General features: G+C 41.9%; 1 protein-coding gene across 2 annotated transcripts in view; it reads right to left on the bottom strand.

The window, feature by feature from the left end:
• Positions 1 to 26,127, bottom strand: part of LOC106585836 (glutamate receptor ionotropic, delta-2) — a 623,881-nt gene that overhangs the window by 208,388 nt on the left and 389,366 nt on the right. For both annotated transcript variants that reach the window (XR_001324086.3, XM_014172508.3), the window contains exons 5-6: positions 13,634 to 13,687; positions 9,352 to 9,525 (exon numbers count right to left, since the gene is read on the bottom strand). Coding sequence is in view for 1 of the 2 variants with exons in the window: in XM_014172508.3 (XP_014027983.1) it covers positions 9,352 to 9,525; positions 13,634 to 13,687 (228 nt within the window). In the remaining variant the exon portion in view is untranslated. The remainder of the gene's footprint in view (positions 1 to 9,351; positions 9,526 to 13,633; positions 13,688 to 26,127) is intronic.

Here is a 26,127-nt window from a genome sequence, read left to right as displayed (position 1 = left end):
GCGGTTCTAGAGCCCAGACCTGCATCCCAAATGGCATCCTATTCCCTATATAGTGCACTATTCTTGAGGGCCATAGTCAAAATAGTGCACTATAAAGGGAATACGGTGCCATTTAATTTGGGCCACAGCCAGAGGCAGAAGGGGGAGACAGAGAACAGTTAATTCGGGCCCTGATCGATGGCACTGTGATTTAGCACGAGCGTGGTCTCCGTTTGAATGGCAGTGTAATAAATAGAGTGCCCATTACATTTGCCGTTGTTTATTAACCTGCAACGCTCGGGCACACTTGTCACAATATCGAGTGCCGTGTTCCAGCGCCCACTGTCCTAACTGGGGATGTGGAACGAGCATGGCATCCCCCTGACATAGGCTTTTATAGCCGGGAGGTCACCCATGCATCAAATCAAATTGTATCAAATTGTATTTGTCACATGCGCAGAATACAACAAGTGTAGACGTTACCATGAAATGCTTACTTACTAGCCCTTTCCCAACAATGCAGTTAAAAAGTAATAAAATTAACAAATAGATACAAATTAAATAATAACACAATAAAAAAAACACAAAATAACAATAACGAGGTTATATACAAGGAGTACCGGTACCGAGTCAGTGTACTGGGGTACAAGAGGTGATTCATTGAGGTAATATGTATATGTAGGTTTGGTTAGGTGATTCATTGAGGTAATATGTATATGTAAGTTTGGTTAGGTGATTCATTGAGGTAATATGTATATGTAGGTTTGGTTAGGTGATTCATTGAGGTAATATGTATATGTAGGGTTTGGATAGGTGATTAATTGAAGTACTATGTACTGTACATGTAGGTAGGAGGTGAAAAGCAGAAAGTCCAGGTAGCTGTTTAATTAACTGTTCAGCAGTCTTATGGCTTTGGGGTAGATGCTGTTCAGGAGCCTTTTGGTCCCAGACTTGGTTCTCCGGTATCACTTGCTGTGCTGTAGCAGAGAGAAAAGACTGTGACTTGGGTGGCTAACCATTTTTAGGGCCTTCCTATGACACCACCTGGTATAGAGGTCCTGGATGACAGGGCGCTTGGCCCCAGTGATTTACTGGGCCATACGCACCACCCTCTGTAGAGCCTTGAGGTCAGATGCAGAGCAGCTGCCATACCAAGCGGTGATGCAACCAGTCAAGACGCTCTCAATGGTGCAGCTGTAGAACTTTTTGAGGAGCTCAGGACCCATGCCAAATCATTTCAGCCTCCTGAGGGGGAAGAGGTGTTGTCGTGTCCTCTTCACAACTGGGTTGGTGTGTTTAGGCCATGATAGGTTAATAGTGACGTGGACACCGAGGAACTTAAAGCACTCAACCATCTCCACCTCAACCTCATCGATGTGAATGGGGGTGTGCTCAGCCCTCCATTTCCTGTAGTCCACAATCAGCTCCTTTGCGTTGCTGACATTGAGGGAGAAATTGTTTCCCTGTCACTACACTACCAGGTCTCTGACCACATCCCTGTAGGCAGTCCCATCATTGTCAGCAATCAGGCCTATCACTGTCAATGTCCGTTTTTTTATTTTAACCTTTATTTAATCTTTGGGCTAGGGGGCAGTATTTTGACGTCTGGATGACAAGCATGCCCAAAGTAAACTGCCTGTTACTCAGGCCCAGAAGCTAGGATATGCATATAATTGGTAGATTCGGATAGAAAACACTCTAAAGTTTCTAAAACGGTTGAAATAATGTCTGTGAGTATAACAGAACTGATATGGCAGGTGAAAACCCGGGGACAAACCATCCAGAACATTTTATTTTCGGCCCACCACTGATTCCTATGGCTGTCATTTTTAATATGAAGGGAAAACCTCCCAGATTGCAGTTCCTAGGGCTCCACTAGATGTCAACAGTCATTAGAAAGAGTTTCAGGCTTGTTTTTGGAAAAATGAGCTAGAATCTGTAGTTTTTCTAAGTGGCTCCCATTTTGGCTGTAGTGTTTTCATGTGCGTGGATGAGAGCACGTACTTTGCTGTTTATCTCCAGTAATGACAATAACGATTCTCCGTCTTAAATTGTATCATTTATTTACGCATTAGGGTACCTGAGGTTTGATTATAAACATTGTTTGACTTGTTTGGATAAGTTTATCGGTAACGTTTGGGATTCATTTTGTATGCATTTTGAAGGAGGGAAACCGGTGGATTATTGAATTAAGCGTGCCAGCTAAACTGAGTTTTGGGGGATATAAAGAAGGACTTTATTGAACTGCTGGATAAACGGCTGGATAACAGCTGGATAATCAAGAAGTTAAGCTTTTTTCTGATGTATGACACTTGTATTTTCATGAATGTTAAATATGACTATTTCTGTAATTTGAATTTCGCGCTCTGCAATTTCACCGGATGTTGTCGAGGTGGGTCGCTAGCGGCACGGCTAGCCCATAGACGTTATAACTAGGCAAGTCAGTTAAGAACAAATTCTTATTTACAATGACAGTGGGTTAACTGCCTTGTTCAGGGACAGAATGACAGATTTTTTACCTTGTCAGGTCAGGGATTCAAACCAGCAACCTTTTGGTTACTGGCCCAACACTCTAACCACTAGGCTACCTGCCATCAGTGTTAGAAAAGGGTGTCATTAAGGATATAGCCTGGCTCCCCATGCAAAACAACAGCACAATCACCCAACATACTACAGGACAACATGTTTTAGTATGCTGTGGTTGAATCTGTGTTTGAAATTCACTGCTGAACTAATGGGCCTTACAGATATTTTTATGTGTTGGGGTACAGAGGTAGTCATTCAAAAATCATGTTAAACACTATCATTACACACACAGTGAGTTAATGCAATGTATTATGTGACTTGTTGGGGCATGCTTTCCAAGGAGATTTTTTTTTTTAAATAGCTGTGAAATGTTTGTTTCTGGTGAATTTTTAAGGGAAAATACATCTAAAACTTTCCTCTTAATTTGGTCAATATATCACAACTGAAATGCCAATATTTTTCTGTATTACATTAAAAGGTTGGTATAATTTTAGCGGTTCAGTAAGTAACCACGCTTGGCAATTATTTTGTAGAACGGCTGTGAGAAAGTTTGATTGAAAGTTTTCTACGTAACGTAAGTGCTTGAGGGAGTCTACCATTGAATCAAAATAATTGACACCATTAAAATATAATTTTCCCCTTCAAAAAAGTGCCTAATGACATATTATCCCATATTATATTATCAGGCTGGTATATTATTTAGCCATCAGCATTATCAGCTGTAGCCCAACTGATGTGGCAGGTAGCAGCAGGTAGCCTAGCGAAACCGAAAGTTTGCAAGATCGAAGCCCTGAGCTGACAAGGTAAAAATCTGTCATTCTGCCCCTGAACAAGGCAGTCCTTGAAAATAAGAATTTGTTCTTAAATGACTTGCCTAGTTAAAAAATACTCACAAAATTGAGTCCAATATAACCGTGAACAATTACCACTCGTTTTGAGAAAAAGCTCTCACACACGAGATGTGAAACTCGCAATAGAAACTTTCTCCACTTGAAAAATATCCCTTTATATATAATTATTATTCGTGCTTATGAATTTAACATGCTAAATGTGACTGTAGTTCTTTATTTGTTACAAGTAGCTCACATAATTAAGGGTTAAGAAGTGAGGAGCTCTGTTCCCCTTATAAGCCTTGCACAACTTGATTTCCATCACAAACCACGACCTCTGAGGAGTTGGACAAACCAAAAGCATAATTGGCGGTGGGTGGATCCAATCATAAAATTAGGAATTGAGTGGTACTGCGTAGTGTAAAGCCACAGACAGCCATTGGCCTGTCTCTGATATTGGGGGATCATGACCCCCGGTTTGCTTGCATGCATGTGTATGCGTGTGTATGTGTGTGGGGGGGGGGGGGTTCATGGAAATCCTGGGAGTGTGAGGAGGGGCGGCAGTGGCTAGCCTGTTGAGATTGGCTCCTATGAGAGGCTGGGTGATCGCTGACCACTGCTATACAGGAGGAGGCAGTGAGTGTGTGTGTGCACACATGTATTTGTGTGTGTGTGTGTGCATAGTGCGCGCGTGTGTGTGTGGGTGGGGGGGAGTGTGGTCAGGCAGACCCAGATGATGTGCTCCAGTCCAGTGTGAAATTGGGCTTCTTCTGGGGCACTCTCCTGACTGCTCCTCTGCCTCCACACTGACAGAAAACACAGGCCTAACTGCACTATTCACAACTGCACCGGGCACACACTGTCCTCCACTGACTGCCACTGCTCTCCGTCTGTCCTCTCAGTATTCCGCACCACACTTGGCACCGTCTGTCTGTCTGTCTGTCTGTCTGTCTGTCTGTCTGTCTGTCTGTCTGTCTGTCTGTCTGTCTGTCTGTCTGTCTGTCTGTCTGTCTGTCTGTCTGTCTGTCTGTCTGTCTGTCTGTCTGTCTGTCTGTCTGTCTGTCTGTCTGTCTGTCTCAGTCTTCTACTGATCAAAATACAAAAACATCTCTGTGTATTACTAAGTACGGTCTGTATCTGTCACTGCTAAACTATATATACAAAATTATGTGGACACCCCTCCAAATTAGTGGATTTGGCTATTTTAGCCACACCTGTTGCTGACAGGTATATAAAATCAAGCACACAACCATGCAAACAATAGAATGGCCTTACTGAGGAGCCCAGGGACTTTCAACTGGGCGCCATCATAGGATGCCACCTTTCTATCAAGTCAGTGAGTCAAATTTCTGCCCTTCTAGAGCTGCCCTGGTCAACTGTTAGTGCTGTTATTGTGAAATGGAAACGTCTAGGAGTAATAGCGGCTCAGCCGCGAAGTGGTAGGCCACACAAGCTCACAGAACGGGACCGCTGAGTGCTGAAGTACGTAACGCGTAAAAATTGTCTGTCCTTGGTTGCAACACTCACTACCAAGTTCCAAACTGCCCCTGGAAGCAACGTCAGCAGAAGAACTGTTAATCGGGAGCTTCATGAAATGGGTTTCCATGGCTGACCAGCCACACACAAGTCTAAGATCACCATGCGCAATGCCAAGCGTCAGCTGGAGCGACGTAAATTTCGCTGCCATTGGACTCTGGAGTAGTGGAAACGCATTCTCTGGAGTGATTCATTGCACTTCACCAAACCAGCAAATTATAAAAAATATTTTTTATGAACAGCGTGACATGAAATGGAACTGTTCAATCTGTATGATCAATCATCAACGCTCAGTGTGTGTGTGAGTGTGAGCACTGTTGTAGCCTACCATATTTACTTAAATTCAAAGTGCACGCATTGTTTATGCTGAAATAAACATGCGACCTTGAAATGCAGTTAATACGGTTACAAAATTGGCTCCAACTTTTGAGAAGGGCCATGCTGTTGAGAAGAGCCATGCTGTTGAGAAGAGCCATGCTGTTGAGAAGGGCCATGCTGTTGAGAAGAGCCATGCTGTTGAGAAGGGCCATGTTGTTGAGAAGGGCCATGCTGTTGAGAAGGGCCATGCTGTTGAGAAGGGCCATGTTGTTGAGGACTGCAACGGAATCGTCAAACAACTGTTCGAGGAAGAGAAGAGTAGCACAGAGGATGAAGGTGCTGCAACAGATGTGCAAGCAACACCGAACCCGTCAATAACGTTGCAGCAAGCCATCAACCTTTCAACAGAAGAAAGGAGAGAAAGGAATCCAACCTCCTGAAAATCCTCTATAAGGAGTTCTTCCTGTTTGAAGCCGCAAACAACAGATCGAGATACTTGCACCTGTTTGAGGCACTCGCCATCAAGGCCACCATCCAGGTCACCTTCAAGGACACCATCCAGGGGACCATCCAGAACACCATCCAAGTCACCATCCAGGACACCATCCAGGACAGCTACCATGACACCATCCAGGCAATCTTCCAAGCCACCTTCCAGGCCACCATCCATGACACCATCCAGGTCACCATCCATGACACCATCCAGGCCACCTTCCAGTGCACCTTCAAGGACAGCATGCAGGGCATCATCCACGCAACCATCCAGGCCACCATCCATGACACCATCCAGGCCAACATAAATGACACCATCCAGGCCACCTTCCAGGACACATCCATGACACCATCCAGGCCACCTTCCAGTGCACCTTCAAGGACAGCATGCAGGGCATCATCCAGGCAACCATCCAGGCCACCATCCATGACACCATCCAGGCCAACATAAATGGCACCATCCAGGCCAACATAAATGACACCATCCAGGCCACCTTCCAGGACACCTTCAAGGACACTATCCAGGACACTATCCAGGCCACCACGCAGGCCATCATCCATGACACCATCCAGGCCACCATCCATGACAACATCCAGGCCATCATCCATGACACCATCCAGGCCACCATCCATGACAACATCCAGGCCATCATCCATGACACCATTCAGGCCATCATCCATGACACAATACAGGACACCTTCCAGGACAACTTCCAGGACACATTCAAGGCACCATCCATGACACCATCCAGGCCGCCATCCAGGCCACCATCCAGGCCACCATCCATGATACCATCCAGGAGATTTTCCAGGACACCATCCAGGACACCTTCCAGGACACCATCCAGGACACATTCAAAGACACCATCCAGGGCACCATCCAGGACACCATCCAGGCCACCATCCATGACATCATCCAGGACACCATCCAGGACACCACAGAGGTCGAGCAAGCCTTTTTTAGTCGGTGGACAATTTATATCAAGATCAGGATCCGCCTGAGTGCAGAGGGAACTGTGGTTTTTGAGAGTCCACATCAGAAGAAAGAATAACAGTTGAACAGGTAGGGCCTATATATGTGCATTATGGGTAGGTTTGTTTGCTACAGGGTGCCAGGTTATTTCTGTACATTCTTAGAAAAAAACGTAATATCTAGAAAAACGGTTCTTCGGCAGTCCCCATACTAGAACCCTTTGAGGAACCCTTTTTGGTTCCTTGTAAAACCCTTTACACAGAGGGTTCTACATGGAACCCAAAAAAGTTAGACCTGGAACCAAAAAGGAACAGCCGAAGAACCCTTTTGGAGCCCTTTTTTATAAGATTGTAGCATATAACCTCAGTTTGTGTGGCTCGAGAAGGCTCTCTTTATGCTATATTTGTTAGGCTGGGAAGGATTTATTTATGTAATGTTATTATGTAGGCCTAGTCCAAGTTTGTGCAGCCAGAAGGCTCATACTTTATTTATTTTCATGCCATGGCTCACGCCTTCTCCCGCTCCCCTTCTCCAGCGCTCCACATCGCCGGTCTACTAACCACCGGCCCTGGCAACCATCATTATGCACACACTTGCTCCCCATCATTACGCACACCTGGACTTCATCATCACCTGGATGACCTTCCCTTTATTTAGCCCTCAGTGGCCTCAGTCATCAGACTGTGTTGGTTTGTTTTCATTCACGTTCTGTATGCTTCTCATGTTTTGTTAATCTGCATTCTTCACTATTAAACTCATCTGCTACACCTGCTTCCTAAATCCCGGTGTATATGTGACAGTGGCTATATTTTGGGATATGATGTAGGCTAGCCAATGCGTTTTGACCAATTGTTAAAATAATTTTTGCCTAAGTGATTCAGACTGTATCAAAACTCCGACATAAATAGGCATAAACATTTAAAAAACAAGACATTGAGAGATCATTGACTTAAAAACTTCTTAGGGATAGGGGGCAGTATTTTCACGTCCGGATGAAAAGCGTGCCCAAAGTAAACTGCCTGTTACTCAGGCCCAGAAGCTAGGGTATGGATATAGTTGGTAGATTTGGATAGAAAACACTCAAAAGTTTCTAAAACTGTTAAAATAATGTCTGTGAGTATAACAGGACAAATCATCCAGGGGGGAAAAAATTTAGGTCATAGTATTTCCCATTTGTTTTCTATTGAAAGCCCTATTTAATAGGAACCTGGTTGCAGTGCCTATGGCTTCCACTAGGTGTCAACAGTCTTCAGAAATTGGTTGACGTTTTTTCTTTTGAGAAATTAAGAAGTACGGCTGTTCTTTGTGAGTGTCACTCCAGTTGGATTCTACTGTTTGGTGCGCGTGAACTGGAACGTGCTTCACGTTGTTTTTATCCAGTATTGAACACAGTATATCCCGTCTTAAATTTGATCGATTATTTACGTTTTAGGATACCTTAGGTTGGATTAAGAACGTTGTTTGAAATGTTTGGACCAAGTTTACAGGTAACTTATTAGATACTTTGTAGTCATATTGGGCGAGTTGGAACTAGTGTATTTCTGAATCAAACGCACCAAATAAATTGACATTTTGGGGATATAAAGAAGGACATTATCGAACAAAAGGACCATTTGTGATGTTTCTGGGACATTTTGGAGTGCCAAAAGAAGAAGATCTTCAAAGGTAAGGCATTTATTATATCGTTATTTCTGACTTTTGTGTCGCCACCTGCCTGGTTGAAAATTATTTTCATGTGTTTGTATGCGGGGCGCTGTCCTCAGATAATTGCATGGTCTGCTTTCGCCGTAAAGCCTTTTTGAAATCTGACACTGCGGCTGGATTAACAAGAAGTTAAGCTTTATTTTGATGTATTACAGTTATATTTTTGGTTATCTTGAATATTGATATTTCTGAAGTTTGAATTTGGCGCTCTGCAATTTCACTGGATGTTGTCAAATCGATCCCGCTAACGGGATTGGAGCGGGAAGGGATCACTAACAGGTTAAAAGCTCTAGAAATAGACTACCATACATTTTCAGGCTAAAGTAGGCTAACGAATGATGACGAATGATAATGAATGCAACATGAAAATGTTAGCTTTATGTATAATAATACACCTAAGAATGTTGCATGTCCGACTGGTTTTATATGAATGACACTTCCGGTTTTGGCTGGAAATACTGGCTTACCGGGGAGAAAAGTGATTTATTCTCTGGAAGGAAATATAAGGTGAAAATATAAAACCCTAGGTACAATGTTCTTTTCCTCCCTGCATTTGTTGTATTTGAAGGCTTGATGTTCAACAATAACTATAGACACAATATTGCTGCCCAGGGACACATTTCTTTTTATATAACAACAGAGAAATGATGTGCCACATTTCCATGATAATATTGCAATGAATTATGATGTTTGATACAAACAAATTCTGGGCCTACTTCCCCAAAAATTAATTACAAAGTCGGGAAGACAACACAAGCCTGGGGGCACAGGGCGACAACGTTGGTGCCATCAACAACTTTGAGATAATTTGAAGTTGTGAAATTGGAGGAAAAGGATGCCGGCAAATAGGGTGACGAGGGGACAACGGCATAATGGGAAAGACCATATTCCCTATGTGGTGAACTACTTTTGACAGGGCTCTGGTCTAAAGTAGTAGACTATATAAGCAAAAGGGAGCCATTTGGGACACACCCTTGGTGTGGTGTGTGTTACCTCCAGTGTCTGAGCCTTGGGGTCCTTGGGGTCGCAGAGGGAGGTGTTGATGCGGTGGTTGTGCTTGACACAGCGCTGGCTGGTGTTCTGGGGCAGGGGGAAGGTCTGTCTGATCAGGGTCAGACGCCCAATCGACTTCATCACCAGTTCTTGGACGTCCTGGTCTGAGATTTCCTGCAGGATCCCAAAGAGTCCCATCCACACACACACACACACACACACAGACAGACAGACAGACAGACAGACAGACAGACAGACAGACAGACAGACAGACAGACAGACAGACAGACAGACAGACAGACAGACAGACAGACAGACAGACAGACAGACAGACAGACAGACAGACAGACAGACAGACAGGCAGGCAGGCAGACAGACAGGCAGGCAGGCAGACACACACACACACACACAGACAGACAGACAGACAGACAGACAGACAGACAGACAGACAGACAGACAGACAGACAGACAGACAGACAGACAGACAGACAGACAGACGCACACACATACACACACACCAGTGGGTTCAGAAGAACAGAGGGAAACCAATTATTTTCTGTATAAACAAATACACAACTGATATAAAGGGATTTATTGTAATCATATACTGTAGTAGTCCTATTGTAATCGTATAGTAATTGTATAGTAATCCTATAGTAATTGTATAGTAATCCTATAGTAATTGTATAGTAATCCTATAGTGATCATATAGTAATCCTATAGTAATCATACAGTAATCGTATAGTAATTGTATAGTAATCCTATAGTAATCCTATAGTAATTGTATAGTAAGCATATAGTAATCCTATAGTTATTGTATAGTAATCATATAGTAATCGTATAGAAATTGTATAGTAAGCTTATAGTAATCCTATAGTAATTGTATAGTAATCCTATAGTAATCATATAGTAATTGTATATTAATCCTATAGTAATCCTATAGTAATCATATAGTAATCGTATAGTAATTGTATAGTAATCATATAGTAATCGTATAGTAATTGTATAGTAATCCTATAGTAATCCTATAGTAATTGTATAGTAATCCTATAGTAAGTTTGGCGGCAGGTAGCCTAGCGGTTAAAAGCATTGGATGCGTTGGGCCAGTAACCAAAAGGTGAAAAGTCTGTGCTCTTGAGCAAAGCACTTAACCCTAATTGCTCCTGTAAGTCACTGCGGAGAAGTGTCTTCTAAATGACTAAAATTGAAATGTAATCATCAATATGTCATGGATCAATTCATACAGTAAATTGCATTTATTATACTATTCCCAGTTTGTGTTAAGAAAGCACTTGAGGCCTCGTGCATCTAGCCATTATTCATTTGATGTAAACCCTGATCACATGAGAGGGGAGTGAGTGAGGGGCATAGAAGAGAGAGAGAGAGCGCGCATGTGCATGTGTTCGTCCTTGTGGAACCTTGCTAATTTTAGCCTAAAGACATCTCCCTCTTTTTAGACCGGACATGCAGAGCGCGGGGAGCAGGGTCTGATGATTTAATGAATGCAGACGTCGGAACGTCCCTGGTGAAGGTAGCTCCAAAACTCCACCAAGCTGACTGATTTTTATTTGCACATGTTTCGTCTGCATGACATTGGTGATGGTGACCGCGTCCACTAATATCACTGCTCTGGTGGCCATTCTCCACATCCAAACAGAACGCAACGATACACCTGCCTGCCAACAGAGGAACAGCCAATCCAATTTCAAACGATTTAGCAATGTGATGTGTCAAATTCTGGTCTCTTTGTAATAGGCAATGGCCCAAACATTTCCCCCCAGTAAAATGAGGAAGGGGATTATCTCGCAAAGCTCTGACAAAAGGTGGAATAAACACAGAAAAGTGCTAAAAAACTTGCTGCCAAAGGGCAAGAAAAGAAACATTGTCAGGGAGGCATTTGTTTTTTACACGTTTTTATTAACAGGAGTACAAACTCCTCCAAAGTGCTGGTACGTACCAATTGACAAACGTCAACTAATTTGACTTTCAGTGGACATGTACTAAAAGCTCTTGGCATGTCGTCAGTGTAAATTATTGGGACATGACTGTGGTCCCTCTGGGGGCCTCGGCGGTTAAGGCTTAATTAGGGTCAGGGATTTGCCCCGACTTGTTTTCTGTCAAACTTCCTGTCTAGATTACATGACATATCAGCCATGACTAGGAGTCCGCATGGCAAGGAGAATGTCATCTAACTTGACGTGTGATACTTTTGGACAAATGCTAAGGCGATTGACATTTAAAATAGGAGAGCGGGTTCATCTCTGAATAGACCAAAGCAATTACAGATGCCGTATCTTAATTTGATCATCCTGTTGTTGCAGGAACTTGTAGCAAACTTGTACAAATGTCAGATCTTAACTTGAGCAGTTCTCTTTCTCTCCATGCCGGGGCAGTCGAATCATGGGGATCAGGGCTTGCTATCAAAATTATGTTCTCTCTTGTTCGCTCAAACGCGGTCCAATTACTGCAACATAAACATTTACAAGAATGTATCTGAAATGCAGCCATACACATCAACAACCATCATTTTATATAGCTTAATAACACAAGATAAATATTGGTCTCCACTAGGCTAAGGCATACAAGAGTCTACTTCATATTAAGGTTACGAATGAACTGTCAAACTTGAGGTCAATCATGGGGTGGTCTAGCAGTTAGAGCTGCTGCCTTCAGTGCGCAGATATAGGCCTACCGCATGGGTTCGGTTCCGGCCCACGTCCTTCTGGCACGAATAACTCAATTCCCTGATTGACTTGATGTAGTTACACATTTCAGTCCAGGGTTCACTTTGGTTGCAAGCATCTTCTAGAGAGCGGTAATGAGGTGACCATTAATGGTTGCAATTAAGATCAGCTGTGCAGGTGAATTTAGCGTGTATTGATAGTTTAACGAGACAACTGGTAATACTAAGGATGCTGCCTTATGAGGCAGAACCTCTAGGAAGGATGTCAAAATTGGCATGTCCCAATCCCATGCATCCTTTGCTATCCCATAACACCTGGCGGCACAGCAAAAATGTAAACAAATTCGGAATTAATGGAGGACAGAAGTCCCCCGGTTGGGATAACATTTTCCAGAAGAATAAGGATTACCCTTGCCTGTTTGATGGTTCGTCTGTAGCAAACTGGCTCAAATGAAGATCCTACATCTGTAGGTTCAAGACAACAATGTCACGTAATATATTTCTTTAATAAGTTGAAGCTACTTTCTATGCTCTTCAGTCTGAGTTCAAGTAATGCTATCAGTCTAGTAAGGTTCTGGTATTACTGGCATATTCTTTAGCTTTGAATTCCTATCCATGGCATCTATGCATTCTGAGAGTGACGCTGAGCCGATTGACAAGTAAACCTACTGTATTCAGGTTGGTCTTTTAACACGAGTTAGCAAGAGCAACCCTAGCACAGACTGTGAATGTCTGGCTACGTCCCAATTATCTCTCTTTTCTCACAAAAGTGTACACTGTTTACTTCCCGTCACTGATTTGAAAGGAAATGACAGGTATAAGAAATCCCCACAAGCCCATGTCCCAACAAATCCACTGCTATTAGATTTGTGGGAAGTAGTGAACGAGAGATATATTATTAGGATGCACCCTCTAGTTCCCTCAAACCTATCCTGGTAACTACAGGGGACCATCCCCCAGCAGCCCCAAATCAATCCTGCTCTTATTGGAGGAAGAGCGTGGAAAAACATCCCTCCATCGTCGGCGGACCCCATTTAAATTTCTCTTGAAGTGGTATTATTTTTTTCCTCACTTGCCAGTATTCATTTGGATCAGTGTGTTGGCATTTGTCCTCATTCACCCCGCCATGTGGAACAAGCCAAGCAGGGAGGCATGGAAGGAAAGTGTGAGATAGAGAGAGAACGAGAGAGAGAGAGAGGGCAGCGTGTTCCAGCCTGTCTTCATGCCATACATCCCCACATATAGAGGGGAATGGTCAATTATGAATGCTCTGCTTTTCAATCCGAACAACTTCAGTGTGGTGAGTTGAAGATAAAGGAACATCATTATAGCCATCATCTCTCATTCATATTAAAGATAAAACCTGGCCGTAGCTGTCCTTTCAACATGAAACATGTTAATTTATTACACGAGTGTTATTCAGCAGAAAGTCAGTAAAGTGTGTGTCTGTTTGTGTTCATTTTGAGGGTATTTGTGACCCCCCCCCCCCCCCCAGTGTTCTGCAGTACCCCCTACTGTTACCTCAGCATACCCACCCCAAACACAACAACACTACAACCCAGCATGCCACACTGTAGCCTTGGCTGCCTCCGCACTGACCTCATTGATGATGATCCAGTGACAGTCGAACGCCATGAGATTCGTCTCCACAACCTGAAAAACACAATGATAGAGAGACAAAATATATTAGAATATATATTCAGGAATTCAATACATATTTTGTCAGGATTGACCAGCCTGAGTAATATTATACATTTCTAAAATATGCATCTGATGGTGCAATTATCCACTTTAAAGCAAATGCTTTTGACTGTGTATGCACAGTACGTGTTCACGTTGTGACACCTCTAACTGTAAGTAGACTGCAGTCATGAAAGCTGTCAAGCTATTTAACCCACGGGGAAGTTCAGCATTACAGCGTGATTGAAAGTTAAAAGCAATGGTCCCGCGTTAGCAGACCGTATACACCTTAAACGCTGCATATGTCCTTTACATTTCTATCACGCAATCTGTAATGCTTCAGTGATACACACTGAATAGAGACACACAATCTGTAATGCTTCAGTGATACACACTGAATATAAACACACAATCTGTAATGCTTCAGTGATACACACTGAATATAAACACACAATCTGTAATGCTTCAGTGATACACACTGAATATAAACACACAATCTGTAATGCTTCAGTGATACACACTGAATAGAAACACACAATCTGTAATGCTTCAGTGATCCACACTGAATAGAAACACACAATCTGTAATGCTTCAGTGATACACACTGAATAGAGACCCTCATTTTATGGACATCATGAGAGAGCTGGGTGGATCATGCTATACGGAAATGCTGTAGTCTCTCATAAAAAATGGAGTATGCTGTGGGTGGGAGAAAAACCTATGAATACTTTATACAAACAAGCATAAATATGTATCCATGTCAACTGTTAACTAGCGATAATATTTTGGTATCATGGAGCAGCTAATGGAGCGAACACTATAATTTGTGTAATTCCAAAGAGCAGAAATGACAGTTGCTGTAAAGCAAAAACACAACGATAGGAATTAGGGTGGATCGCAGTGGGAGCACTTAAACGTAAACACACACACACACACACACACACACACACACACAAACAAACAAATATAATCATAATAATAATAACAATAATATATCAAATCAAACTTTATTTGTCACATGCGCCGAATACACCAGGTGTAGACCTTGCCATGAAATGCTTACTTACAAGCCCTTAACCAACAATGCAGTTCAAGAAAGAGTTAATTACCAAATAAACTAAAGTAAAACATAAAATAAAATAACAAGAACGACGCTATATACATGGGATACCGATAAGGGGATACCGTTAGTACATGTCGATAGGAGTAAAGTGACTACGCATAGATAATAAACAGTGAGTAGCAGAAGTGTAAAAACAATGGGGGGAGGGTGTCAATGTAAATTGTCCGGGTGGCCATTTGATTAGCTGTTCAGCAGTCTTATGTCTTGGGGTAGAAGCTGTTAAGGAGCCTTTTGGACCTAGACTTGGAGCTCTGGTACCGCTTGCCGTGCGGTAGCAGAGAGAACAGACTATGACTTGGGTGACTGGAGTCTTTGACGATTTTTTGGGCCTTCCTCATCATCATCAATAATGATAATATTAATCATTATTATAATTTGTCCTGTTACACATAAAAATGTGTTTCTTCATATCCCAACTTCCCCTGACACACCCGTAGAGAGTCAGGGCCACGGTCACCCTTATCCGGCGCCCCTGGAGCAATGGGGTTAGTGCCTTGCTCAAGGGAACAGAGACAGATTTTTCACCTTGTTGGCTCTGGGATTCAAACCGGTGACCTTTCAGTTACTGGTCCAATGCTCTAAACTTGTTTGTTCTGCGTTTAAAGACATTTCTTATTCCCCACTCTTTCCCCATTCTCTCTCTCTCTCTCTCTCTTTCTCTCTCTCTCTCTCTCTCTCTCTCTCTCTCTCTCTCTCTCTCTCTCTCTCCCCTCTCTCTCTCTCTCTCTCTCTCTCTCTCTCTCTCTCTCTCTCTCAAGCTGCTTTATTGGCATGAAAAACATTGTGTCAATATTGCCAAAGCAACAATGTATAAAATATACATTGTAATAAAGAATAATAATAGTAATAACAAAATGTTAACATTCAATGGTAGGAATATAATAAATGTAAAAGGCTAAACATGGAAAATGAAATCATAACTAACTTATAACTAACTAATTGTCGTCCTCACCATTACATCAGTACTACAACTACAATCATCATTACTACTACTACTACCACCACCATCATTAAACTGCTATCATTACCATTGTTAGAAATAAAATTGATTTTATAATTTTGTCTCTTTTAATGCTTAACTTACAGATATCCCTTTCCCTGGAATGTGCCTTCCGAGCTTCAGAATAATACATTAATATACACAGCACACACTTCCTTGCTCACATGCAAACACAACCAATACAACACACAAACACAATTCACACTCATACTCATACTTGTATCACAACAACAACAATAATAATAATACAAGAAATAATAATAATAATAACAACAATCTCTTGACGTTCGCCTAGGATAGGGGGCGCTACAGCGATTTAAAAAAAAAATACGTGCCCATTTTAAACGGCCTCCTACTCAAACTCAGAAGCTAGGATATGCATATAATTAATAGTTGTGGATATAAAACACCCTAACGTTTCTAAAACTGTTTGAATGGTGTCTGTGAGTATAACAGAACTCATATGGCAGTCAAAACCCCGAGACAGATCGTAACAGGATGTGGAATTCTGAATTGCGGACTCAACTTCATCACTTTGCCTATAAATCACATCGTGAGCTATGGTTCATTGAGCACTTCCTATTGCTTCCACTAGATGTCCCCAGTCTTTACAAAGTGGTTTGAGTCTTCTACTGTGAAAACTGACAGAATGAGAGGCTGTTGATCTTGGTCACATGGGGAGGGCCATCACCATTATGACGCCGGCGCCCCTGGCTACCCTCCCCTTTCGAAACGTTTTGAAAGACAATGCAACCGTCCCCCTTGAATATTATTGGAGCTCTGGTTGAAAAAGGCCCTAAAGATTTATGTTATACAACGTTTGACATGTTTGAACGAACTTAAATATTATTTTTTTTGCATTTTGGTGACAGAGAAGTCCCGTGGACGACGGTACATTTGGTGCAGCCTTCAGAACGCGCTAACAACAAGAAGCTATTGGGACATAAATGATTCACTTTTTCGAACGAAAATACATTTGTTGTGGACCTGGGATTCTTGGAAGTGCCTTCTGATGAAGATAATCAAAGGTAAGGGATTATTTACAATAGTATACAAGAGTAGATTTGATATGCGATTGTTCCAAGATGGCGCTGACCTGTAACGGTAGCCTATTTTTCTGAGTATCGCATCCCCTTTTATCGCAAAGTGTGATTACCCAGTAAAGTTATTTTTAAATCTGGCATTGCGGGTACTTTCACGAGATGTTAATCTATAATTCTTAGAATGACAATATTACATTTTAAAAATGTTTTCGAATAGTAATTTAGTAAATTGTAGCGCTGTTTCACCGGATGCATTTGAGGGAAAATAGTTAGTCAACATCACGCGCCGATGTAAAATGCTGTTTTTACATATAAATATGAACTTTATCGAACAAAATAATGCATGTATTGTGTAACATGATGTCCTAGGAGTGTCATCTGATGAAGATTGTCAAAGGTTAGTGCTGCATTTAGCTGTTTTTTGGTTATTTGTGATGCATGTGGTTGGTTCGGAAAATGGCTATGTGAATACTTTGACGATATACTCCTCTAACATTATCTAATGTTTTGCTTTTGCTGTAAAGCCTTTTTGAAATCGGACGACGTGGTTCGATTCAGGAGATGTGTATCTATAAAACGATATAAAATAGTCCTATATTTGAAAAAAAGAAAATGACATTTTTCTATTGTTCGGTTTATGGGAATATGGCGAAATGATTTTACGCTGGATGTTGATCCCGCATATGGGACGGAGAACTTCAAGAGGATAATAGTAACAACAATAATAGTAATAACAATAATAATAGTAATAACAATAATACCACTAATAGTAATAACAATCATACTAATAATAATTGATTTACTATTTACTATGCAGATGTTATTATTCAGTATCCCTTAGGCTATGGCAAACAAATACATATTTGCCTGCAAGAGGAGACATTACTCCTGTGCCTATGATCATTTTTTGTTTTTCCTCTGGGTTTATAAATTAAAATGAGGAATAAATGTAGTAATTTCTGTGAATAATGAATCTCTTGTTGAGGAATATTTATCACAGTAAAGGAGAAAGTGCATCTCTGTCTCTACCTCCCGTCGTGCAGTGACCACATACACACTCCTCTTTGGGTAGCCATGTCTTTTTATAAATATCTCTCTCTGCTCTGCACTCCCAAGCAGATCCCTAGATTCACTGTACACGTCTCAGTTCCCTTCTTCCTCTCCTCCTTCCACACATCTCCATCACTCTCCCATCTACAAGGACAAGTCTTCCTCTTTGCCGACAGCACCCCATGTTTCTCCTGCTCAATGTATTTAATTCAACCTAAATGTCTAGGTGACTAAAGCGGGGGTGTCATAAAACACTTTAGTCATAAACAAAAGCAACAGCTGGAGAGTATGACAGCGGAGCGTTAATAGTGTTTTAATCTCCTACAAAGACTCAATAAAACTTCATAATTACACTGCAGACAAGTCCCATAAAACAACCTGTCAATTGGACTGAGACAGTGAGATAAGGCAAACAGAGAGGGAGAGGTTTTTCACTCTCCTCCTGTCGCTCTATCTGTTCTCTCCCTCTTTCTCTGTCTCCCTCTCCAATCCCTCTCTCTTTCTCTTACTACCACTTGTCAATCATGGTATCTCCCTCCCTCTCTTTCTTTCTCTCTCTTCCTCGCTCCACTCTGTCCACTGGTCACTCAGCCGGATAGTAACCATGACAACCGAGTGGGTGTCATCGGTGAGGGCCATGATGACACTGGAAGCCCATCTCTGTGCCAGACATGATAGGAACTATTTACAGCCCTGGCTGAGACTTACTGACTGGTCATTTATTTCTGAACTCTATTTCTGCCCTGCTCCCTAGTCCCGCTCTCTCTCTCTCTCTCTCTCTCTCTCTCTCTCTCTTTCTCTCTCCAGCCCTCTCTCCCTTTCTCTCTCTCCCTTTCTCTGTCTCTCTCCCGCTCTCTCTCTCTCTCCCGCTCTCTCTCTCTCGCTATCTCCCCCTCTCTATATCTCTCTCCCATCCCCCCTCTCTATATCTCTCTCCCATCCCCCCTCTCTATATCTCTCTCCCACTCCTCCCCCTCTCTCTCTCCCACCACCCATCTCTCTTTATCTCCCCGCAATCTCGCTGATGACTTGCAAGTTTACTGCCTGCTATGTTTTCATGATGATTCTGTGGACTTCCAGCACAGTATTTGTGTGAAGTGGTATGTGAAACATGCTCGCCACACAGAGCACAGATAGGGCTATGCTTCATTGACTCACAGCGTGTGTGTGTGTGTGTGCGTGCGTGCGTGCGTGCGTGCGTGCGTGCGTGTGTGTGCATGTGGGTGTGTGTGGGTGTGTGTGTGCATGAGTACATGCCAGCCCACCTCAGGCTCTCTGTGTTCGTTCACGCCCATTAGTACTCTCCCCAGCTTGTCCAAGGGCAGATGTTTCTGCCTAATTAGAGAAAGGCCAGAAATCCGGTGGAAGATGTGCTCCTCTGGGGATTGGCTGCTGTAACCAACACGTCAGTTCAAGGTTGTTAACACACAACTGATGACGAAAATAGAGCGGCCAACGAGAAATCTGGACCAAAAGCAAGCCGCTCTCTATGGCACCACCCAACAAGGCCTGGGACATTAAACTTTGCCTCGCCGCATTAGTCCACGGCCAAGGAGAAAGCTATTGATTTTGGCAGCGTGTTCGGACACAGAGACACTCCTCCTGATGGTCCGGCTTGCTGGTTTGGAGCCATGTGCAGGGTCTCGAACAACACATGGGGGATTCTTTCAACCAAAAAACTTTCTGCCCGAAAGAATACGAGCAGAAAGTAAGCCGATTCATTACCTACAGTGGCAAGAAAAAGTATGTGAACCCTTTGGAATGACCAGGAATTCTGCATAAATTGGTCATAAAATTTGATCCGATCTTCATCTAAGTCACAACAATAGACAAACACAGTCTGCTTAAACTAATAACACACAAAATTATACATGTTCATGTCTTTATTGAACACACCGTGTGAAAATTCACAGTGTAGGGTGGAAATAGTATGTGGATTTAAAATAACTTGGATTAAAAATAACTGGTTGACCCTCCTTTGGCAGCAATAAACTCAACCAAATGTTTTCTGTAGTTGCGGATCAGACCTACACAACGGTCAGGAGGAATTTTGGACCATTCATCTATGCAAAACTCTTTCAGTTCAGCAATATTCTTAGGATGTCTGGTGTGAACCGCTCTCGAGGTCATGACACAGCATTTTAAATCGGGTTGAGGTCAGGACTCTGACTGGGCCATTCCAGAAGGCGTATTTTCTTCTCTTGAAGCCATTCTGTTGTTGATTTATTTCTGTGTTTTGGGTCGTTGTCCTGCGCATCACCCAAGTTCTGTTGAGTTTCAATTGGCGGACAGATAGCCTAACATTCTCCTGCAAAATGTCTTGATAAAAGTCATTTTTACGTCGATGATAGCAAGCTGTCCAGGCCTTGAGGCAGCAAGCAGCCCCAAACCATGATTCTCCCTCCACCATACTTTAAGGTTGGGATGAGGTTTTGATATTGGTGTGCTGTTCCTTTTTTTCTCCTTCCAAACAACTCAACTTTAGTTTAATCTGTCCACAGAATATTTTGCCAGAAGCGCTGTGGAACATCCAGGTGCTCTTTTGCGAACTTCAGACGTGCAGCAATATTATTTTTGGACAGCAGTGGCTTCTTCCATGGTGTCCTCCCATGAACACCATTCTTGTTTAGTGTATCACATATCGTATACTCGTCAACAGAGATGTTAGCATGTTCCAGAGATTTCTGTAAGTCTTTAGCTGACACTCTAGGATTCTTCTTAACTTCATTGAGAATTCTGTGCTGAGGTCTTGCAGTCATCTTTGCAGGACGGCCACTCCTAGGGAGAGTAGCAACAGTGATGAACTTTCTCCATTTATAGACAATGTATCTTACCCTGGACTGATGAACATCACAGCTTTTAGAGATACTTTTGTAACCCTTTCCAGCTTTATGCAAGTCAACAATTTGTAATCTTAGGTCTTCTGAGATCTCTTTTGTTCGAGACATGGTTCACATCAGGCAATGCTTCTTGTGAATAGCAAACTCAAATTTTGTGAGTGTTTTTTATAGGGCAGGGCAGCTCTAACCAACATCTCCAATCTCATCTCATTGATTGGACTCCAGTTTAGCTGACTCCTGAATCCAATTAGCTTTTGGAAAAGTAATTAGCCTAGGGGTTCACATTTCCTACCTACACTGTGAATGTTTAAAGGATGTATTCAATATAGAAAAGAAAAATACAATCATTTGTGTGTTATTAGTTTAAGCACACTGTGTTTGTCTATTGTTGTGACTAAGATGGAGATCAGATCAAATTGTATGACTCATTTATGCAGAAATCAAGGTAATTCCAAAGGGTTCACAAACTTTTTCTTGCCACTGTAAGCAAGGAGAAACTCAGCCTAAGGTTAAAAGGCTTGAAGCAGGGCTCTCATTAAGACACCAGTGAGGTTTGCCTTGCCTTGCTCTGCGCTAGGAAAGCAGAGAGCTTAAGTGAGTGAGTGAGTCCTGCACGGTGATTCTTTTTATCTGACTGACAGCTAGCTAGGTAACTGGCGTTGTGTCTCATAGATCAAAGCATCTGTGATTAGACTGTGAGAGATAGAACTCCTCATCCACCATCAGTATCACCCTTAAATCAGACACACGGTGCTATATCTGTTCCAGAACCCTGGGAAACAGGATATATCTGTTCCAGAACTGTGGGAACCTGGATATATGTGTTCCAGAACCGTGGGAACCTGGATATATGTGTTCCAGAACCATGGGAACCTGGATATATGTGTTCCAGAACCCTGGGAAACAGGATATATCTGTTCCAGAACTGTGGGAACCTGGATATATGTGTTCCAGAACCATGGGAACCTGGATATATGTGTTCCAGAACCGTGGGAACCTGGATATATGTGTTCCAGAACCCTGGGAATCTTGATATATCTGTTCCAGAACCCTGGGAATCTTGATATATCTGTTCCAGAACCCTGGGAACCTGGATATATCTGTTCCAGAACCGTGGGAACCTGCATATATCTGTTCCAGAACCCTGGGAACCTGGATATATGTATTCCAGAACCGTGGGAACCTGGATATATGAGTTCCAGAACCCTGGGAATCTTGATATATCTGTTGCAGAACCCTGGGAATCTTGATATATCTGTTCCAGAACCCTGGGAACCTGGATATATGTGTTCCAGAACCCTGGGAACCTGGATATATCTGTTCCAGAACCCTGGGAGCCTGGATATATCTGTTCCAGAACCGTGGGAACCTGGATATATCTGTTCCAGAACCCTGGGAACCTGGATATATCTGTTCCAGAACCGTGGGAACCTGGATATATCTTTTCCAGAACCCTGGGAACCTGGATATATCTGTTCCAGAACCCTGGGAGCCTGGATATATCTGTTCCAGAACCCTGGGAACCTGGACTCTCCATTGAGAAATGATAAGTTCTCCTCCCCCAATTAAGAATTTCCCATGGCACCTTGAGATGTTGGGGAAGATGAGCGACAGTGATCTGTTAAGGCCATACCCCTATCGTGTATGAAGGGGGGTTATCAGCAAAATTGGTCCTCCATGGAAAATTAGCTGTGTACTTCCAATTTCACGCCTGATTTCAAATAAAATCAGGCCAAAAGCGATGGCGCTCGCAAAAAAAGGACGAGAACAAAAACAAGCTAATCTATTATTTTTAGATTCATCAGATCAATGTTATTTGCATGAGAGGAGAATCCTTCAGCCATTAGTTGTGCTGTATGAGGCTACTGGTAATGACACAACACAGAGTGATCTGAATGGAGGGGGGACAACGTACCTGAGACTAGCTGCTTTTGCATAGCTCTGATTATTGTTACTATCTTACATGTTCCACCTGCATGTTTGCTCTCTGGCAGTGAGAGCATGAACAGCATGAAGTGCCAGTAGTCATCTAGCAGACTGGGGATGGAGACGATGATCACAATTACACCACACCCATGGAGATTGCAGGAAAACAGGGCTAGGCTAAGTTTAGCTAGACCACTCACCCACTGGAGACAGAAGGCCTTGGCATACACCTTCATTGTCCCAATTGGGAGATGTGTAGTGCAGTCAGGGTAAACAACAATAAGTACCATAGCCACCATAAAACAGCTGATACAGTCCCTTCAGGAAGTATTATCTGACATTACTCATCTCATATGTATATACTGTTTTCTATACTATTCTACGGTATCTCATTCTCTTAATAATGTTTACATATCTTGCATTACTCATCTCAACATGTATATACTGTATTATATACTATTCTACTGTATCTTAGTCCGTTCCACTCTGACATCGCTCGTTTTTGAAAGAAAATAACATTTTTTGTCCATTAAAATAACATAAAATTGATCAGATATACAGTGTAGACATTGGTAATGTTGTAAATGACTATTGTAGCTGGAAACGGCTTATTTTTTATGGAATATCTACATAGGCGTACAGAGGCCCATTATCAGCAACCATCACTCCTGTGTTCCAATGGCACATTGTGTTAGCTAATCCAAGTTTAACATTTTAAAAAGCTAATTGATCATTAGAAAGCCCTTTTGCAATTATGTTAGCACAGCTGAAAACTGTTGTCCTGATTAAAAAAGCAATTAAACTGTCCTTTAGACTAGTTGAGTATCTGGAGCATCAACATTTGTGTGTTCGATTACAGGCTCAAAATGGCCAGAAACAAATAACTTTCTTCTGAAACTCGTCAGTCTATTCTTGTTCTGAGAAATGAAGGCTATTCTATGCAAGAAATTGCCACGTAACTGAAGATCTGGTACAATACTCCCTTCACATAACAGCGCAAACTGGCTCTAACCAGAATAAAAAGAGGAGTGGGAGGCCCCGGGGGCACAACTGAGCAAGAGGACAAGTACATTAGAGTGTCTAGTTTGAGAAACAGATGCCTCACAAGTTCTCAACTGGCAGCTTCATTAAATAGTACCCGCAAAACACCAGTCTCAACGTCAACACTGAAGAGGTGACTCCGGGATGCTGGCCTTCTAGGCAGAGTTCCTCTGTCCAGTGTGTTCTTTTGCCCATCTTAATCTTTTCTTTTTTATTGGCCAGTCTGAATTATGATTTTTTTCTTTGCAACTCTGCCTAGAGTTGCAGCCTGAATTTAAAATTGATTAAATTGAGATTTTCTGTCACTGGCCTACACACAATACACCATAATGCCAAAGTGGTATTATGTTTTTTTACATTTTTACAAATTGATAACAAATGACAAGCTGAAATGTCTTCAGTCAATAAGTATAAATCTGCTTAACAAGTCACATAATAAGTTGCATGGTCTAGCTCATCTCTGTACCCCACACATACAATTATCTGTAAGGTCCCTCAGTCGAGCAGTTAGTTTCAAACACAGATTCAACCACAAAGACCACAGAGATTTTCCAATGTCTCACAAAGAAGGGCACCTGTTGGTAGATGGGTAAAAATATCAAAAGCAGACATTGAATATCCCTATGAGCATGGCAACCTGGTTCAGTCTGCTTTCCACCAGACACTAGGAGAGTTAAAGACAATGAATGTTCCTGAGTGGCAGAGTTACAGTTTTGACTTCAGTCTACTTGAAAATCTATGGAAAGACCTGAAAATGCTTGTCTAGCAATGACCAATAACCAATTGTACAGAGCTTGAAGCATTTGGAAAAGAATAATGAGCAAATGTTGCACAATTCAGTTTCAATAAACTAGCAAAAATGTCTAAAAAAATGTTTTCACTTTGTCATTATGGGGTATTGTGTGTAGATGGATGAGACAAAAATTCAGGCTGTAACACAACAACATGTGGAATAATGTGGAATAAGTCAAAAGGCACTGTATACACAAAAATAAATAGAACGGGGTCGGTTAGTCCTAAATCAAAACGTGAAAAGATTGGCTTTTATTTGACTATTTTCTTCTCCTGCATAAATATCATATTATACACAACGTCTTATCTAAATGTTTTGAGGGTGGGGCATGGCTACTTTATGACATCATAAATATCATATTATACACAACGTCTTATCTAAATGTTTTGAGGGGGGGCATGGCTACTTTATGACATCATAAACATCATATTATACACAACATCTTATATAAATGTTTTGAGGGGGGGCATGGCTACTTTATGACATCATAAACATCATATTATACACAACATCTTATCTAAATGTTTTGAGGGGGGACATGGCTACTTTATGACATCATAAACATCATATTATACACAACATCTTATCTAAATGTTTTGAGGGGGGCATGGCTACTTTATGACATCATAAATATCATACTATACAACATCTTTTCTAAATGTTTTGAGGGGGGGCATGGCTACTTTATGACATCATAAATATCATATTATACACAACATCTTATCTAAATGTTTTTTTTGAGGGGGGGGGGAGTTCATCAATGTTGGGTTGTTTGTGATTATTGGCGAAATGTAACTTTATTATGTTACTTAGTTTGATGCACCCGTGCGAGGATTACATTTCAGACTTGAATTGCCCTAATGAACCCCTCCATAAATTATAATCCATATAATAATTCAAATGTATTGTTGCTGCCGGATTATTTTCCTTCTGTAGCAAACTGGCTGAAACTAAGATCCTACATCTGTAGGTTCAAGACAACAATGTCACCTAATATATTTATTAATAAGTTGAAGCTACTTTCTATGCTCTTCAGTCTAAGTTAAAGTCATGCTATCAGTCTGTTGGGCTGTTTGGGATTACTCGTGCATTTTAGCAGTCCCCATTTGTATGTTACTAGTGCACTTTTTTAATCAAAGATGATATTGCAACTTTCAACAAGTTTCAGTCTGACAGATTAATGGAGAGTACACAAATGCCATGGGATAAATAAACAGCAATTTTGTACAATGGGCTAAGCCTAGGCAATTCAATCCACAGGCTATATAAAATAACACAGTACTTCAGTTTGGAGTAGCACTTCATCTCTGCACACTTCCTAACCAGGGAATAGTGTGTTCCACTCACCCAAAAACACATGTTCTTCCATTAAGTATTCGCACCGGTTTGAGCAAGCGAGCTTATGGAGTTGTGAAATGCTTTCTCTGCGGAGCGTGAGAGTCAATCCGTTTTACACATTTAGCTCTCACTTACCCAGGCGTGTGCTCCTTAATACATCATAATCCTTATGTGTCACATTGCCATTTTGGTTTAATGTCAGCCACCTGACTCACCGTGCAGCATCCATCATCTATAATTCATACTCTGTGTGCGACTG

The sequence above is a fragment of the Salmo salar genome, chromosome 24 (assembly GCF_965601325.2).
Source record: "Salmo salar chromosome 24, fSalSal1, whole genome shotgun sequence".
Classification (NCBI taxonomy): Eukaryota; Metazoa; Chordata; class Actinopteri; order Salmoniformes; family Salmonidae; genus Salmo; species Salmo salar.
This window is presented reverse-complemented; position numbering and strand designations above follow the sequence as displayed.